The sequence below is a fragment of the Zeus faber genome, assembly GCF_960531495.2.
Source record: "Zeus faber genome assembly, chromosome: 10".
NCBI lineage: Eukaryota > Metazoa > Chordata > Actinopteri > Zeiformes > Zeidae > Zeus > Zeus faber.
Window position 1 is genome coordinate 22639273 of NC_137199.1, and position 17500 is coordinate 22656772.

Here is a 17500-nt window from a genome sequence, read left to right on the forward strand (position 1 = left end):
CCTCTCGGTACGGGAGTGCTCCCTCTAATAGATGCAGGTTGGCCTTATCGCCCATAGGTTTTCTCTGCAGCCCTGAACAGGAGGCGGTCATGAAAATGGATGAATGAAAAGGAGCTGGATCAGTTAGCGGCCTCCTCAACCGACTTCTTTGCTTCGATCGTCGACCGTTTTATGTCGGCGGGGCACTGAAATTTTGCGTGAACGCCAGTCCGAGGATATTTAGGGAGTTTTAAAGTCCCGGCGGTTGCCCCCACTCGTCTCAGGCTTTTAGCCATCGCTCGTTGTAGCTGGGGACAAATTTGGGAGAGAGATGACGTGTGAAACAACGGGATGTCCACTGCCGCCACGTGCTCTCTGATTCTATGGCATCTACAGGCACGGTTCTGTATTATATAGAGGTTTATTTTCAACAAAAGTACAGCTATATCAGATATGGTTTAAATTTTTTTTTACAGCGAAATACAACATATTCCCAGTGCTTTTGATTACATCAAAACATATAATGTACATACAGTAGACATCTCCACTCTCCCATTCACAGTATCTGGATTGAATAGACAATATTCTTCAGGTTTGTAATTTCTACAACAAATAATTAAAACTGGAAAAAAAAAAAAAAAAAAAAAAAAAAAAGGCCAACAAGAAATAAAAATACAAATATTTGCATATGGTGACATTTCCTAAAGGATGAACATCGTCAGTAAATGTTCTCTTGTGGTCAAAATATAAGCCTTCAACCAGATGGTAATATACAATGGGTGGGGCTTATTACCTTGCTGTCGTTCAGAACCACGGTGTTAGTGTTTGTCTCGCGAGAGTCCATTGTACTCACAACACATAACTAATTCAAAGATGTCTCTTGGCTAAGGTTGTTTTTATGAATGTGATAACCGGTTAATGTGCCTCCTGGTCCGAACCGTGGTGAAGTAAAAAAGATCTGTAGAAATGAAATCATCTATATTTGAGTGATTCGTTAATCAAAGCAGGAAGACTCGCCTTGCGTTAAATTAAATTCAGTTTTTTTGGCCCCGGTTCTAGGTACTGGGTCGGACATGTTATCATGTACCAAAAAAAACCCCAAAACAACAAAAAAAAACGAAACATAATTTTCATAGTATAATAACAAAAAAAACAATGTAAATTGTGATGCTAGACCCCTTAAATGAGAGTGAGAAATTGATTGGTCGTGTCAATCCATTGTACTTTAAAGAACCATTGATACTGTATGCATATCGGCGAGAATCGAGCATAATATGAACTGCGACAAAGTCTTGCGTACGAGTGTCTTCAGCATAATGTTGATTTTATTTTATTTTTTTTTCTGATCAATCCCAAGAGATTTTCCTCATTGCGTCAGCTTCTCTGCTTGAGTACAAATCTATACGCAAACACCGGTGATCAGCGTTGGCTCCTATTTGGTTCACTGTTTCCATAGAAAAATGATACCCGTTTAGCCACAGCAAGTGAATGGCATTCCACAAATAAACCAGTATTGGCACATGTGACAGCGTAGGTTGCACTCAAACTTAATATTAAACGAATGTACCCATTATATATATATATATATATATATATATATATATATATATATATATATATATATATATATGGACAAGATGGTAGCATCAGAGCTTTGTCATCTCATTCTGCTTCATTCATTCAGCATGGGATTCCTTGATAATATGACCCATTTGACAATAAATAAACATATAAGATTGCAAGTTACAGCCTCTACATAACAGTGATCAAAGTACAGGTGGTAACAGAAAAGAACCCCCCCCCCCCCTCCCTGTGAGTGAGATGGCGCAGGTTCACGAATCGATGTGTTTTTTTCTTTTTGGACCGTGTGGGTTAAGCATGTTTTCCCAGTAAATGACGCAAAACAATCTGTTTAAAGAGTCGTCTTAAATCTCATGCAAAATATTGGGATGCCACGAGCATGCATCTATCTGGTACTGATGGGCTACCGCACGCTAGAACCGGCACGACATTCGCCTCCAACGCAAAATACTAATATCCAAATATATGATCTGTTCTTTTTTACAGTATTTACAGTGTGTAGCTGCTAAGTGTAAAATAGACATAACTGTTCCTTCGGGTTTGAGCAACTCACCAGAAATAGTATGCATACATACTTGTGTGTTGATCTCTAAAATGAGGACAGCGTGTGGGCGATGAAAAACCCTCAGTGGAGAGCCGGTACGTCGTGGAATCTCTCGGCATCGCATCGCACAGAACCGCTAAATATGTCAAAAAGGAAGTAAGTTCTGAAGGTCGGAACACGTGTGGAGTCGATTTGTTGTGCGACAACAACGTATTACTCCGATGTCACATGAAGTGTAGACTCTGCTTCAGGTCAGACCGCGCAGTATATACTGTATATATATACTGTTTTATATATATATATACTGTATATACAGTATATACTCATAGGGAAAAGGCCTGATTGAGATGTTGCTGTTTTCCGTGTTGTTTTTGTGTTGGATCGCATGCACTGGAAGAGTAGAATTCCCAGTCAGAGAAAGAGAACGAGTGAGAGAGAGAGAGCGCGAGGGAGAGAGAGGGAGAGAGAGAGAGAGAGAGAGAGAGAGAGAGAGAGAGAGAGAGAGAGAGAGAGAGAGAGATGCAAGTCCCACACCGAGGGGAAAACACATGACTAATTCAAATCTGCCAACGAAAACTGAATAGATAATCACTAGTGGAATGCTGGAAGGCACTGTTAGATCGCATCTCTCTTCTCCGCAGCACGGAGAACGGGCCGGTAAGCGCCGGGCGCTCCTGTTGTGTGTGTGTGTGTGTGTGTGTGTGTGTGTGTGTATGTGTGTGTGTGTGTGTGTGTGTGTGTGCCAGCTACGTGTTTATGTGTGTAGTTAGTGTGTGTGTGCGTGTGTGCGCGTGGGCATGCATCTGTGTGTGTGTGTGTGTGTGTGTGTGTGAGGGGGCGGGGCTGTGCACTGGACCTGAGGTTTTTTGGCCTGGGAACCGTATCGGTGCCAGATGAGGGGGGGTTTATCCCCCTCGACGCGTCTCGACGGGACTCACCTCTGCGGACACCACCAACCAACCAACTCACCATTTCTCAACTTTCTTTACTGAAACAAAAGATAAATTACACAACATACAAAGCAATTCTAAGGTTGTTTTTTTTTTTTCGTTTTTTTTTTGTTGATCCAATAGGTTATAAGGCCTATAAGAAGGCAAACGAATGACATACTGTATAACGATATATATATAACTCTTCCATAGCACGGTGAATAGTGAGGATATATAATGGTATATCACATTGCACAAGTTGTCATACAGTATATGTTACTGTCCATTAGATGATAGAATTCAACACAAAAATAATGTACTTCTGCATTTGAGGTCAAAATATGATCACAAACCATAGACAGATATGCTTCTTAACATTCCTACTGTAGAAAATAACAAACACCTTTCGTAAATTATGTCAACCGATAAAGTTTTATTCTCTACGTTTAATGTGCAATTCCTCTGTTTTAGAGCTCCGGAGATATGGGATATGCCACTTTGGTGGGGGTGGTGGTGGTGGGCCGGGGGGGTGGGGTGTCATTGTTGTCAAAACCTTCTGCGGCTCAATCACTCAGCGGTATCGCCCATATCAGATCCGGACGAAAGTGTGAAAGGGAGCAGCAGAAGAGAGCGAGAGAGAGAGAGAGAGAGAGAGAGAGAGACAGGTCGCCTCCGAATGTGCCGGCGGGAGAACCCGCGGCCGCGAAAGGGCTCCGCCCGACGTCCCCCCCCATCGCCTCGCCTTTTTTATCCCCGCCCCGTTTTGACGACTTTCTGCTACTGACACGTCGCCGCGCGCAAGTATTTTCCATTCCCGTCATCTGGAATGGCAGGATTGCGCCGCGCTCCCCCCGCGAGAACAAACGCGCTCCGCCGCCGGGCGGGCGCTCGTCTTTTTTCACGGCGTGAGAACGGCGCGCGAGCCAACAAGTCGACCGGGCGGGGAAGCTCTTTCGAAAAAACTCGACTCACACGCTCCCGCGTGGGTTTTGAGGTTCCCGGGGCCGATGCGTCATCCCCACGCTGATCTGTGAACCCGCTGAGGTAGGGCTGAGATATTTCCAAATACCCAACCTGGCGCCGACGCGGAGCCGGCGTGGGCGTCTGGGAAGAAGGGCGCGGGGGTTCGGGCGCACGCCGGGCGGAGATCAACCCGTGAGACGCGCAAAACGCCGGCCCCCAACCGGGGGACGGGGTGCGGACGCCCTGTCGAGAGGGAAGAAGAAAAACAAAAACAAAAAAACGGTCGTCGAGAAGCGCTCGAACGCTCTGTCGGCCTTTTTTTGCGGCGATCGATTCATCTCGGCTGCGGTGGCGGACGTCCGAGAGGACGGGAGGGGTCCGACGTCGAGGCGGGGGGGGGCGCGGCGGGGAAAGCGGGAGAGGGCGAGAGAGGGAAGGAAAAGAGGAACGTGACGGAGAAAGGGAAGAGTCAGGGGGCGAAGGCCTGGTGTTGCGGTCAGTCTGTGAGGTGACGTCGACGCCCGCCGCTGTCCGAGCTCTGCCCCCCCATCAGAAGAACGCGACACACGCACACGCATACTCACGCACACACACGTCTAACACACACACACACACACACACACACACACACACACACACCCTCTCACTCACATAGCAGCACGGCGAGATCTCAGCTTCCTGGACCCGATCACACCACGAGGTTCGACCCGGCTCCGCCTCTGTAAGACGCTTTAATCTTTGACCGGATGGATTTGGAATGAAATCATAAGGAAAAAAACAAACAAAAAAAAACAAACAAAAAAAAACCAAAAAAAAAAAAACCCCCAAAAAAAAGAAAACAAAACCCAAAACACAATCTCTGTAACTCCTGGACATTCAGATGACGTTGACGCGGTTGTCGTGACGATGCAGGATCCAAAGGGGCGGGAGAAGGAGTTTGTGAGCGCCGACTCGGCCGGGAACAAAGCGCGACGGTAAAGAAGAATGCCGCTAACATACGGGAAGTGTGGAATCAAAGTCTTCAGTCCTCTTGGTGCTTCCAATCTCACTTAAAATGAACACTGGTCCTTTAATAACTTCAAAGTCTCTCGTGTAGGTGTGTGTGTAGGTGTGTGTGTTTTTTTTTCATTTTTATATATATAAATATATATATATATATATATATTTATATATATTTATATATATTTTTTTCTTCATCACGGGGGATGTAATCATCCGACGTTTTTAGTGCTTCTAAGAAAATAGCTGGTCCTTCGGAAAGAGTCCGCGTGTCTCTTTATTTCTTAAATGGAGCTAATCTACTAAAATTTTGCCAGAAAGGAGCCTGGCCTCTTTTGGATTGACTGAATTCAAAAACCTCCCCTTGTGCCGTGTCCTCCGTCACCTCGTACTGCCCCGCGCTCAGCGGGTCCTGCGGGGGCGGGTACGAGGGGGGCGTGCACCGGTTTACACCTGGGAAGACCGGCGCAGGAGAGCCAGAAGCAGGGGGGGGGGGGGGAGGAGGGGGGGGTGTTTTGGGGATTTGAGCAGGGGAACAGCGCAGGGCACAAAGCGACAGAGAGAGGAGGAGGGGGAGGAGGAAGAGGAGGAGGAGGAGGAGGAGGGGGGGAGAGGAGGAGGAGGGGGAGGAGGAGGAGGAGGAGGGGGAAGAAAAGGGAGGAGGAGGAGGAAGAGGAGGAGGAGGAGGAGGGGGGAAGAGTGGGAGGAGGGGGAGGAGGAGGAGGAGGAAGAGGATGAGGTGGGGGAGGAGGAGGGGGAGGAGGAAGAGGAACAGGAAGAGGAGGAGGTGGGGAAGGAGGAGGAGGAGGAGGAGGAGGAGGAGGAAGAGGAGGAGGAGGGGGAGAAAGAGGAGGAGGAGGAGGAGGAGGAGGAGGAGGGGGAGGAGGAGGAGGAGGAAGAGGAGGGCGGCAAAAGAGGAAACATCGTCAGTCATTGCATCGGGGGGGAAGAAAGGGCCATAAAAGAACCCACCACACGACATGGAATCATGCATCCACAGGAAAGCCAAACGGAAAGGAAAAAAAAAACAATAACAAAACAACAACAAGACAAAGAAACAGGCGCACGGACGCAGACGATGAGCGTTAACGTTCCTTGGCGCGTTCAAACCCAGAGGACGTGGACGTGACAGCGGCTGAAATGGTGACATAACGGGGAACTCAGCTCCATTAATGACACAAGGGAGGCTAAAAGGCGCCATTCAAACACACCCCGTCCGTGGGCAAACAAGGGGGCGGCCGCGGGCAAACGCCCGCCACGCCCGAAACGCCAGACACGCCCGCCATCAAAGGAGCAAAGGGACGAGGCCAGAAGCGGGCGGCGTCCGGGCGGCGTTTCTTTTGCCGACGGCTGGGTCGTTTGGATAGCGCCGTCGAGGCTCGAGAAACACAAGAGCGGCAAAAATAGATCCAACAAAAAAGCTGTCGGTCTCGGGGTGTGGGAGGTCTACTTTCTACAAGCATCACAACTACTGTACGCCAGCGGAGTCAAATAACTTGGATCAATCAATATTTGGATGAGAAATATTAAAAAGTTGCCATGGCATCTCGGGGGGGCGTTAAAAACAAAAATACAAATATGAGACAACAGTGTTGTTTGTTGAGATATTGGTTTTTAAAGAAAAAAAAAAAAACCAACACTGTTTTTGGTGGTTAGCGAAACCTGTTTATCTTGGATGGTCAAGATAAGGCTCGGGTGGGTGGGGGGGAGAAAAAAAACAACAACAGATTGTACGGCGTCTGCATGCGCCGGCGCCAATGCTAATGCTAATGCTAATGCTAAATGACGACGGCTTTCCAATTCTGCGTTAGCAGTTGCCATGGCATCTTGTTGCGCTGTAGCTAGCTCTAGGTACAGTAGAACTCTAATGCATATACCTTTATCATTCTCAAACCATGTCCATACAACATGGCCCTCTTTCTCAAGATGAAATCTATAAATGAATCTGAAATTCAAGAGAGTACTTCACCTTGTGCCAGCCATGTACACATACAGCACTTAGGAAAACACACAGCAACCACTTTGTGACAGACATCTACCGGGGTCCTGACGTTAGAGAGAACATTCCAGCAGTGTCATTCGGTTAATTTACACCTCACAAGGACGCTCATGCTCATTATGAAACTGACAATAACAAGTACATTGGTTAAACGTAAAATGGCAAATGTACACCTACGCCCGATGCTAACGTGGCTACTCCTCAAAGGGCACCGGCGTTTTTGACGCGCGGGGGCCTTTTTGCCCCGTCTCGCCCCGGCAAGGTGAGTGTGGGCGAGGGAAATGATGAGGCGTACGCTCATTCATTACTGATGTCAAAACGGGCGTCAAGAAAACAACAACCCCCTCGGCGAACGCTGCGTGTGTCGCGGGGGGAACGGCCAGCCTCGTTGTTTTGTTTTTGTTCGAGGTCGCTCCAATTAACCCGCGAGGTTAAAACCCGCTTAAGTGGGAGTTCAACTCCATCGACACAGATTTAAGTGGAAAAAACAACAACAACACTTTAAGTCGTAAAGTGACTGTGTTGGGATTTATTTATTTAAAGATTTTTTTAACCGGGACGTAAAATAACTCGGTTCATCCCGCGTCGTCGAGCTCAAAATGGCCGCCCCGACGGCTCGATAGCGGGACAATAACAAGATCCCAAACGATGGTCCCGGGCGCACGGCACAGTGTCAGGGACAGGGAGGAGCTGGCGGGACACGCGTCAGAAGCGCCGGTGCGTTCCTTCAAACCCGTTACTTCATGCAAACAGCCCTCTGTCTTTTCATTGATGCTTAACAACGACAGTCAAAGACTTCCTGGTCCGCGAACTCAAGAGGAAACAGAACACATCGCCCGCGACCCCTCAGCGCTACGGTACGCTAGTCGAGCTGACCGCCAGGCGAGCTGACCGCCAGGCGACTCGGCCCTAAAACAGGTTGTATGCGAGTTCAAGGTAAAGAGAAGTAAAAAGGAAAGCAGGTAAGGGGAGAGTAAACAGCGATGAGAAGACAGAGCAGACCAGCAAGGGGAAAGAAAAAAAGGAAATCACCTGATATCTTCTTGTTGCCTCACCTTTCTGTTTGGTCACTTTTCTCACCGTCATGGCCGCCTGCCGCTTCTGGTACTCTGAAATCTCAAAACCTGGACGAAGAGGGGAAATGTTTTTGCTATCGCGGGAATGCGTGGGCGAGGTCAAACCCAATCCCATTTCAAAATCGCGGCGCTCGCAATTATTAACTTGGAGTTAGTTGGAATAATTTGGTAAAAATCCTGGGATGCTACAATCCTGTTTCCAGCTACATTTAAAGGGGAGTTTTAAGCCAATAAAAACATGCGTCAATGAATAAAACGTTAAGTATGTGCATTTCCTTCAGCTGGTTTGAAACAAATGAACTAAACCTAAAGTTCTATATTCCAATGATCAATATGTTATTACGCTCATCAGTTTATGATAATAAGACAATTCAATTTTATAATATAATAACCGCAAATTATTCTTAATATCGAATACTTTGTATGATTATTTGTATGATCGGTAATATTTACCTTTTTTTTAAATCAGATGCATTTTGCTTGTTAGGTTTTTTTATTGTCACTATTTGATTGCCTGCTATCATTGTAAAGGAATACGAGTGTTTGAGAAAGTCTCCCCGTGACAAACAGGTTTTTTCTTTTGTTTCCTTCAATGCGGAAAATAAATACAGCTACGACAAAAAAGAAAAAAACACTGTTATCACAGGTTTTTGAGAGAGAGAGAGAGAGAGAGAGAGAGAGAGAGAGAGAGAGAGAGAGAGAGAGAGAGAGAGAGAGAGAGAGAGAGACCGCCCAACGGAGACATTATTATTGTTATATATATATTTTTTAAGAAAGGTTAGAAATCTGGGAGATTTCCGAGAAAATTATTTAAACGGGAGGACGGCGGGGTCCAATACGGGAGAATCCCGAAAATCCCCTCCCCCCCCCCCGCCCCCAAAAAAACACGAGGGTTGACCGGTATGTGACTGACGTCTCAGGAGGAGGTGCCGGATCCAACGGGGAGAGGCGCCGGGACCAAGGGAGGTCCGGCACAAATGAAGCCCTGGTTGTGTGTCATCTTGAATTGTAGGTTGTTATAATATTAACCTTCATATATTCTTCAGTAGTATTGCGAATGGGGCTCGTACGTTGTTTCGTCAAACACATTACACTGACTAACTTGGACCCCGTGCATTGCTGCCTGCAGCTATAATACACGATATACATCCTATATACGTGTAGAACGTTGTGTCCCTCCTTACTTTGCGGGATTCGAGGATGCCGCGAGGAACAAACTGTAGGAGTCCACGATGTGTTTCATGGACGCGAAACCTACGGAAAACTAAAAATAATGACAGAAAGACGTCCCGCGTCGTGACGACACACACACACACGCGCGCGTTGCCGCCCCGGACGGCAACAGCAACCGGACACGTTTCCGTCACCGCGCCGTGGTTGCCCGACACGGCACCAAGCGGTCACCTGTCCGTCACTGACAGGTGCAGCTCTATTTCCGCAGACAACACGCTTGTGTTGTGGCGATGAGAAGTTCCGGTTTACAGGCCAACGCGGACGGTCGTTTTCAAGGCAGGAGGGTTGCGCCGTGTAGACCGCATAGTGGTTGCTCCGCGAGACGAGCAACCAGGAGATGACGGCTAGGGGGGAGCACATGCTGCGTTCAAGTAAACTCCAAAAATCGTGCTGCGTTTCAGAGAACCCGGGAAACTGCAAAATGCACCCAACACGACTAAACTGGACCCTATGTATTATTATTATTATTATTATTATTATTATTATTATTATTATTATTATTATTATTATTATTAATTGTCAACTAAGATGTCAAGATTGCAACCACTCCATTCACACCAAATCGACTCACAGCACGCTGAATTTTTTAGTGTTGTTTTTCAGGGGAACTTGTTGTTCGGCTAAATGTTTCCTGTGAGCAAACCCAGTGTTCTTGCATATAAATCAAGCCTCAAACCCGTTGTGAATGAGTGTGCTTTCCAAAAACAGGGCGGCGGAGAGAAAGAGAGAGAGAGAGAGAGAGAGAGAGAGAGAGAGAGAGAGAGAGAGAGAGAGAGAGGGAGAGGAGCGCGACCAACCGATTTTCTCGTCCTCCTGCACCATCTTCCTCTCCTCGTGGAAGGCCCGCAGCCAGCGGATCTTCTCCTCCAGCTTCTTGGCCAGGAAGATGTGCATCTCCTCGCTGTCCTTGTTGCACAGTTTGAAGGCGTTCTTCACGCTCACGTTGAAGTCGTCGTCGCGCCCGTCGATGGCGTCCCTCACCTCATAGCGGTCCATGTCGATGCGGCCCTTGTAGTACAGGATGTCCCGCCGAATCAGGTCCTGCAGGGGAAATTATAATTATTATTTTCTTTTTACGATTTTTGTTTGTGTGTGTGTGCGTGCGTGCGTGAGCGGATCCTCTGAGGGTGTCAGGCGAGTGGGCTCCTTTCCCTCGGTGTACTGAGAGTCTGTCTTATGCAACTCTCTCCATCTGCTACCAAAACAAACACCCAAACAGCCTTTACACACACTTCTCGCCGCAAAAAAACTCCTCGGCGCATATGCTTCACCATTGGAAAAGGAAGATGTCTTTTTTTTTTTGGAGTGTGGGAAGAATTGTGTGCTATGGTGGTGAAGTAATTGGATTGAAAAATCAGCAGGCTCTATTTCCGGGGTTTGGAAAACGTGAACAATATGGTGAGAACCCTTTTGAATGATCTCCTGGTCCCGCTGACAACTACGGTGACACGTTTTTTTGTAAGTGACTGAATGTTGCTGTATTTTGTTTTTGTTAGATAAATGGCGCTTCCGCAGTTTCACATAGAATGAATGCAACAAATGCAAAATGAGGCAAAATCAAGTAACTTTGATGAGATGATGTATTCGTTGTCAGCAGAGATAATTGAAATACATTATAAGGAGATACCAGGAGATACCATATTCCCATTCCAAATGTCCAAAACCCCGAAAATAAAAAACATATTTTATTATATTTTATCATAATAAACAATATAAAAAATCCAAAAGCGTGAGCCATCAACGGGAACAGTTAGTAAAATATGTGTGCTGACTAGTTAATGGGATAAAACTCCATATGTACAAATATGTACAGGATATCCAACCTTTATAATGTTTTTAGGAATAAGGCCCCAAAAGTCCACATACAACAATATCCAATAGCCAGTAACAATTGCCTCTCGTGACTCCAACGCCAAAAAGAGAAAAACCCTAAACCGAGCTTCCCGTCGGCGTGCAGAGATGCATCTCTTATCCCGCTGCTGATCAGAGAGAAATGAAAGCACAGGAAGGAAGGCGACCCGCAACGCGCTCGGAACACGCCCCGAGGGCCGCACCACCGAACACGTCGAACCAAGACTCCTGCAGGAGGAAGCGGAAACCACAAAAGACGCGGGACTTAGATTTCGAGAGTGTCTCGGAGCTCTCCCCTGCTTGGACCGAAAGAAAGAAAGAAACAGAAGGAAAACAGGAAGGCTCACATTTACAAGATAAGATGAGATAAGATAAGATAAGAGGTTGTGGCGGTCCGACACGCTGAGATGTTCGGCGCTGCTACCAGGGGGAGGCTTGGGTAAAAGGAAAGACAGACTTGTATAGTTTGTCAGTCTTCTTCAGCTGGCCTGTGCGTGCATGCGGTTCTGTCTTTGCCTTGGTGTCTGTGGTGAATCTGGCCGAGCGTAAACATCTCTCTGACAGGAATGCGCAGCCTCGCTGCATCAGGGTCTAAACTATCACAGGCTTCATTTTGTGACAGGCGAGTCTGGACAGGTTTTCGCCCAGGGGGCCGCCGCGCACATTATGTAATATATTTGCGGCCCTCGAACGAAGGCGGAAAGAGTTTGAATTGTTTCGGGGGTGGGGAGTTGTTTTTTTTTTTCCTCCAGTGTTCTCCGAAAATAACTGAAATCTAAAAATATCCCTGAATAATACAATGAAAACAATGAAACTTTCAACAGCACAAGCCGAGGGAGTGAAAAGCTAAAAGTGCAAAAGTCTGTAAAGGGACAGAGAGAGAGAGAAACAGAGAGAGAGAATATAAGGAAGGAGTCTGTGAGAGTTCTACTTAGTGATGCAAGACTTGCAAACGATTTGTCCGTAGTGAACTAATCTTTTAAATGACTCGCGAGTTGGGAGTCACTCGGGCCAAAGAGAAGATAATAACAGAGGACTAAATTAAGGTTCAACACAACAAAAGCCAGGGTACCTGTCGTCATTCAAATTGAATGTGACTGATTTACACTTTGCATTCCACCAAAATGAATTATTTTGACGGAGTTGAGCGGTTCTTGTGAGAATCCCATTCACAACCCGGAGCCGAACCGACTCTTATGACTCTCGCTCTTCGTTCACGAAAGTCCTCCCTCGCCCACCGTGCGCTACACCGACTGGATCGGAAATCGAAAAACACAGAGCAGCTGCTCAGAACCGACTCCAAAAAAAGGAGCGGACCGTTCATCACTAGTTACACCGTGAGAGAAGAGAGAGATAGAGAGCGAGCGAGAGAGAGAGAGAGAGAGAGAGAGAGAGAGAGAGAAAGGGAGGGAAAAAGAGAGCGAGAGAGAGAGGGAAAGAGAGAGAGAGAGAGAGAGAGAGAGAGGGAGAGAGAGAGCGTGAGAGAGAGAGGGAGAGAGACCGACCCACCTTCTTACAGAGTACGAGCTGGTGATCAAAGAGGAAGAATACCCGCTGCTGACTGCGCCCGTACGGCTGGTAGATCCACGACAATTCCCCCGTGTAGATAAGCTCAGAGCTCCTGTCCAGGATATCATCCCCCTAGATGGACACACACACATGCACACATGCACACACACACACACACACACACACGCACACGCACGCACACAGGAGATCAAGATACAAACCCATGGAAAAATAAAGTCAAACGTATTGACGTGAATCTATTGGTGGCTGGGATTGTTTCTGTATGCCCGGATGAAATGTACACCTGCTCGGCGCCCTGTATATATCATACCCATAATGATAAGAATTCCTGTTTTTTTTTTTCATTATTATCTATTTTCATGTTAAAAATGCATTTGAATTGAGTAGTGTGTTACAGTGCTAGGATTGTGATTTCAGCTGTCTGCTCTCGCTGCCTCCAGTGCCGACCATGTTCTCATTAAACGCTGATTCATTCAGCAGCAGTTTAACGATGTTAAGAGTATTTTCTTCTCACCCCATGTCCCATCGGACTTTCCCGTTATATCTCAACTTCTCTACTCTTTTTTTGTCGGAATTAACCTCACAAATGTACACGCACTGTGACAAATTTATAGGTGTAAATTTACGCAATTTGGTTGTTTCACGCACGTGCATCTCATTACGAATGACTGGAATTTAGTATCACACGACGCGCCTTCCAGGTATTTTGTAGTATGACCAAATTCTTCACACCAATATAAGAGATGAATACACACATCACATTTATTGTTAAATTGGGATAGGGGCGGGGCGATACTGACAAGATTAAATATCACAATACTTTTCGGACAAATCCCCGAAAATGACGACCATTTATTGTCAATAATATTTGCGGTTTTTGGGGATGACTAGTGGTAATTTCATAAGATATTTAGACACAAGAAATATCTGAGGAAGGATCATTAATAATGTGGATATTATAAAAGCAAGACAATTGAGAGTAATGCTGCCTTAAATACATAATTGAACTATATAATGTTATTATTATATTAAATTAATATATTCAATATATATCATATAATCTAATATTCTGACAACCAAGATCTCAGACGATGTCTAGTCTGATATCACTATATTAATATTATATAGATATATTGCCCTTTATTACTATATACCATTTTGTAGGATAAAGCAGAACTGATGATGTTAGAGAAAGTTTAACATGAAAATACAAAATAGAGGTTAAGAACAAGAAGAAGTTACACGGCCGTAACCAATTTCTTTAACATTTTAAATTCACAAGGAGATATTGTCGCGTCTCGACATTAAGCACGCTTCCCAACGACGTACCTCCCAGTCCAGCACCGAGGCCTGCCACTGGGCGATCTTGTCGATGTTCTCCAGCCTCCTCTTCCGCTCGTTGATCTGCTGAGTGACGTTGCGCATGACGGCCAGGGCTGCGGCCACGTAGCGGTAGTCGCTATGGAGACGGCAGCGCAGCACCTTGTTAGCGCTGGGGTTACACAGATTAGACAAAACCCCCACCACCATTCGTTTTCTCTCGAGACCTTTTCCGAAAATCCCTGGAAACCCAGAAACGTCCGACCGGCCGCGAGATGAATCACGAGCGGATCGCGATCGATTCCAAACAAGAAACGGTAAAGGAACGGGACCGTGTGACCAGGATAAAGGGGCGGTTCTCAACGCGCGGTTCGCGGACCGATAAGGGTCGTTCAAGAGCTTCCGGGGGGGTCCTCAGAAAAAAACCCCAAAAACTACAGAATTGACGGGTATGCAGGTTTGGACTAAATCGTATCCAACAAATAATATTATCTTCTCGAAATGTCATCAAGTGGGGTCAGTGGCCAAATGCGAATAGGAAATTGAGGGTGCTTGATATGAAAAAGGTTGAGAATCAAAGCAGCATAAAGAAACAGCAAATGATGTCACTGAATCCCTTTCAACTGTTTCAAACAGTATTTGCAATCATGTGCAGTCTTGTAGTGTTTGGGGATTTCTTATACAAATAGTATTTCATATGATAGCTACTGTCCTTTTTTTTTTTTTTTACCTTGGTGCGGGTAATACAGAAAAAGGGCTAATAATGAAATTCCCCACTGTGACTACGAAAGCTATTTTTACCCCGGGAACCTGACATTTCAGCGGTATTAAAGGCGCAGGCAAGCATTTGGAGAAGGGCCACGCGTTGGAAACATGCAGATACAGGGTGAAATAAAGTGCAGAGCCCATTAAAAAACGGGGGTCGTAAACTCAAGGAACGGTGGTAAGTCGACTGGAACTGCGTCAATATAACATACCGTGATTTAATTCTAATCAGCCACACTGTCTTTCCACAGTTAATTTGGAGTACTTCTAAGTTAACTGAGCGCGGCTTATCCTTCCGGCTTAGATGTGTTACTAATCCAATCCTGGCTATGGGAGATACAATTCATGTGTATGTGAATGCGTGCACACACGTGTACATGTGCATGCTCACAAACCCTGTGTGTGCGTGGATGCGTGCGTGCGTGTGTGTGTGTGTGTGTGTGTGTGTATCTAGAGCAGTCATATATCTCGCGGATTCTCCGCAGCTCCTAACAATTAAACACTGTGATCTGGCAGCTCCAGTTGGGTAAGCTGGCACGTGTCCCTCTCTGGCTGGCAAGCGCTCGGATCGTGAATGACCTGAAGCTGGCTGACGGCTGAAGCACGCTCGTGCGAAAAAAACCCAAACAGACGTGGATGTCTCGGCGGCGGGGGCGAGGAGAAGGGGTTTCATGGTAAATGGAGCTCCGCACGCCGACCGGCCGACCGGCCGCGCGGCGGGACGGATATCCGGCAGCACCGAGGTTGAGCCGAGGGCCGACACAGAGCCAGAGCAAGGAACCCAACTGCCAAACAAACAAGCCCGGGTGGAAAATGGAGCGGCTGGACGTTTGAAGCGTCCTCGGTACGACAACCGCGTACCACTCACGACCAAAAACAGCCAGGTGCACAACCCAGAGCTCCTTTGGCTCGTTTTTCGTTCGGTTGTTCACGTGGTTGCTTTGTTGTCCTCTATGTTGCCCACAGAATCAATACCGTTAAACCACCTGAAACACATTTAATCCGTTATCGCCCCTTTTATTATCTTTCAAACTTTGAGCCGATGTCCGCCAAAATTTCTCGTCGCTAAGTGATATCAAAATACGGATTTTCAAATAGTGCGCCCTAGTCATAAAACTGTCACAAAGATATGAAAAAAACAAACAAAAATAAATAAAAATAAATAAATAAAACAGCCGTTCTATTCAGCCTATGCATGCATAATTTACACGCAAGTGGATGGCACGCAGGCTGCCTTTTTTCAGAGCGAGCGCACAGCGTCCCCTACCTGTGCTCCTGTGCGGTGTATTTGAGCAGCTCGGCCAGCTGCAGAGGGTATTTGCAGATCTTCTGGACCGGCGTCAGCAGGAAGCCGTCGATAGCGATGTCGATCATCTGCTGCAGGAGGCGGCAGGCCTCGAAGAAGTGCTGGTAGCGGCCGTCCCGCATCAGCTTGCTCAGCTCCATGCAGGCGTCCAGGTGGTTGTTACAGTATTCCGAGTAGATCCAGAAGCCGTCTTGCTGCGGAGACAAAGAGGAAAGAAGAAAAAGTCAGATGGTGTACTGTAGTGGTAATAAGTCAGATCATTTTGTAAAAAACAAATCCTATATTTGATATTTTTTCCAAATCTATTTTGCTTAATAAGAAACAGTAATTTGATAGATTTCTGTGATGTATGTGCTCCCCTATGTGTTTCTATTGTTGGTGGCAGGGTCCGAGGGTGAACCCGGATGGTGAAACAAAGGGTTGCAATTTCGAACGCTATACAATAATGGTAATCTGATCCATATAACCGGATTGTCTTCTACTTGTCAAAAAAGCTAAACAACCCTCTGACTTCTGAAGTTCTTTCAAAACCTGATTTTACTTTTTTTAAACACAGGGCTGGCCTCCTAAATAAGTATTTGTCTGACAAAGCAGTGGTATGAGAGTCTTTAAATAATACGTGACTAATATATTCAGTTATGTAATAGCTCATAATACTGCGTGTGTGTGTGTGTGTGTGTGTGTGTGTGTGTGTGTGTGTGTCTCTCGCTCTCTCTCCAGCTCACGTGTTCTAGGAAGCAGGGTCCTATTTCAGACAGGTGCGGCTCCTCCGTGTTGTACTGTTTCTCCAGGTCTCTGACGAAACCCATCTGGAAGCGGTAGATGTCCTCGATGTTCCCGAAGATCACTTTCAGCTGGTCATCGTTGAACATGTCCACGCGCTTCCTGCACTGGCGGAGGTAGCCCTTTGACACACGCACACACACACACACACACACACACACACACACACACACACACACACACACACACACACACACACACACACACACACACACACACACACACACACACACACACATATACACGTACACCATGTGTTCAGTGTGTTCAGACGCTAACAGGGAGACGCCATTTTTTTCCACGATGGAGTCCAAGGACCAGAAATAGAACACTGTACTGTAGCAGCACACTGTAGCAGGCCGGTGGCCAGAAAATGATTTTCTGGCCAAATGATTTTAAATATAACAACTAGGTATACTGTCCGCCTTCTGAATCATTTGTTATTGTAAAATTTGAATAATCATTGAATAAATTGCAATATGCAAGGTATGACAGTTATGAGGTATGATTAACCCAGGAGTGCACAGGCCAATTGAACCTCCTACAATGCATACGTTGCATATAATGCATATAATGACGTTCCAGAATGAAAAATTATTCTTAATTTTTTTATTTCTGAGTTTGTATCATACATTCTTTCAA

At 46.2% G+C, this 17500-nt stretch overlaps 1 protein-coding gene across 2 annotated transcripts in view; it reads right to left on the reverse strand.

The window, feature by feature from the left end:
* Positions 1 to 5272: 5272 nt before the first annotated feature.
* The window catches only part of LOC307235813 (rho guanine nucleotide exchange factor 9), a gene marked incomplete at its 3' end in the record, with an annotated part of 41038 nt that continues 28810 nt past the window's right edge, over positions 5273 to 17500 (reverse strand). For both annotated transcript variants that reach the window (XM_080008033.1, XM_080008032.1), the window contains 7 exons: positions 16801 to 16980; positions 16037 to 16269; positions 14014 to 14143; positions 12664 to 12795; positions 10101 to 10344; positions 8050 to 8118; positions 5273 to 5448 (listed from right to left, as the gene is read on the reverse strand). In XM_080008033.1, coding sequence (XP_079864159.1) covers positions 5273 to 5448; positions 8050 to 8118; positions 10101 to 10344; positions 12664 to 12795; positions 14014 to 14143; positions 16037 to 16269; positions 16801 to 16980 — 1164 coding nt within the window. The remainder of the gene's footprint in view (positions 5449 to 8049; positions 8119 to 10100; positions 10345 to 12663; positions 12796 to 14013; positions 14144 to 16036; positions 16270 to 16800; positions 16981 to 17500) is intronic.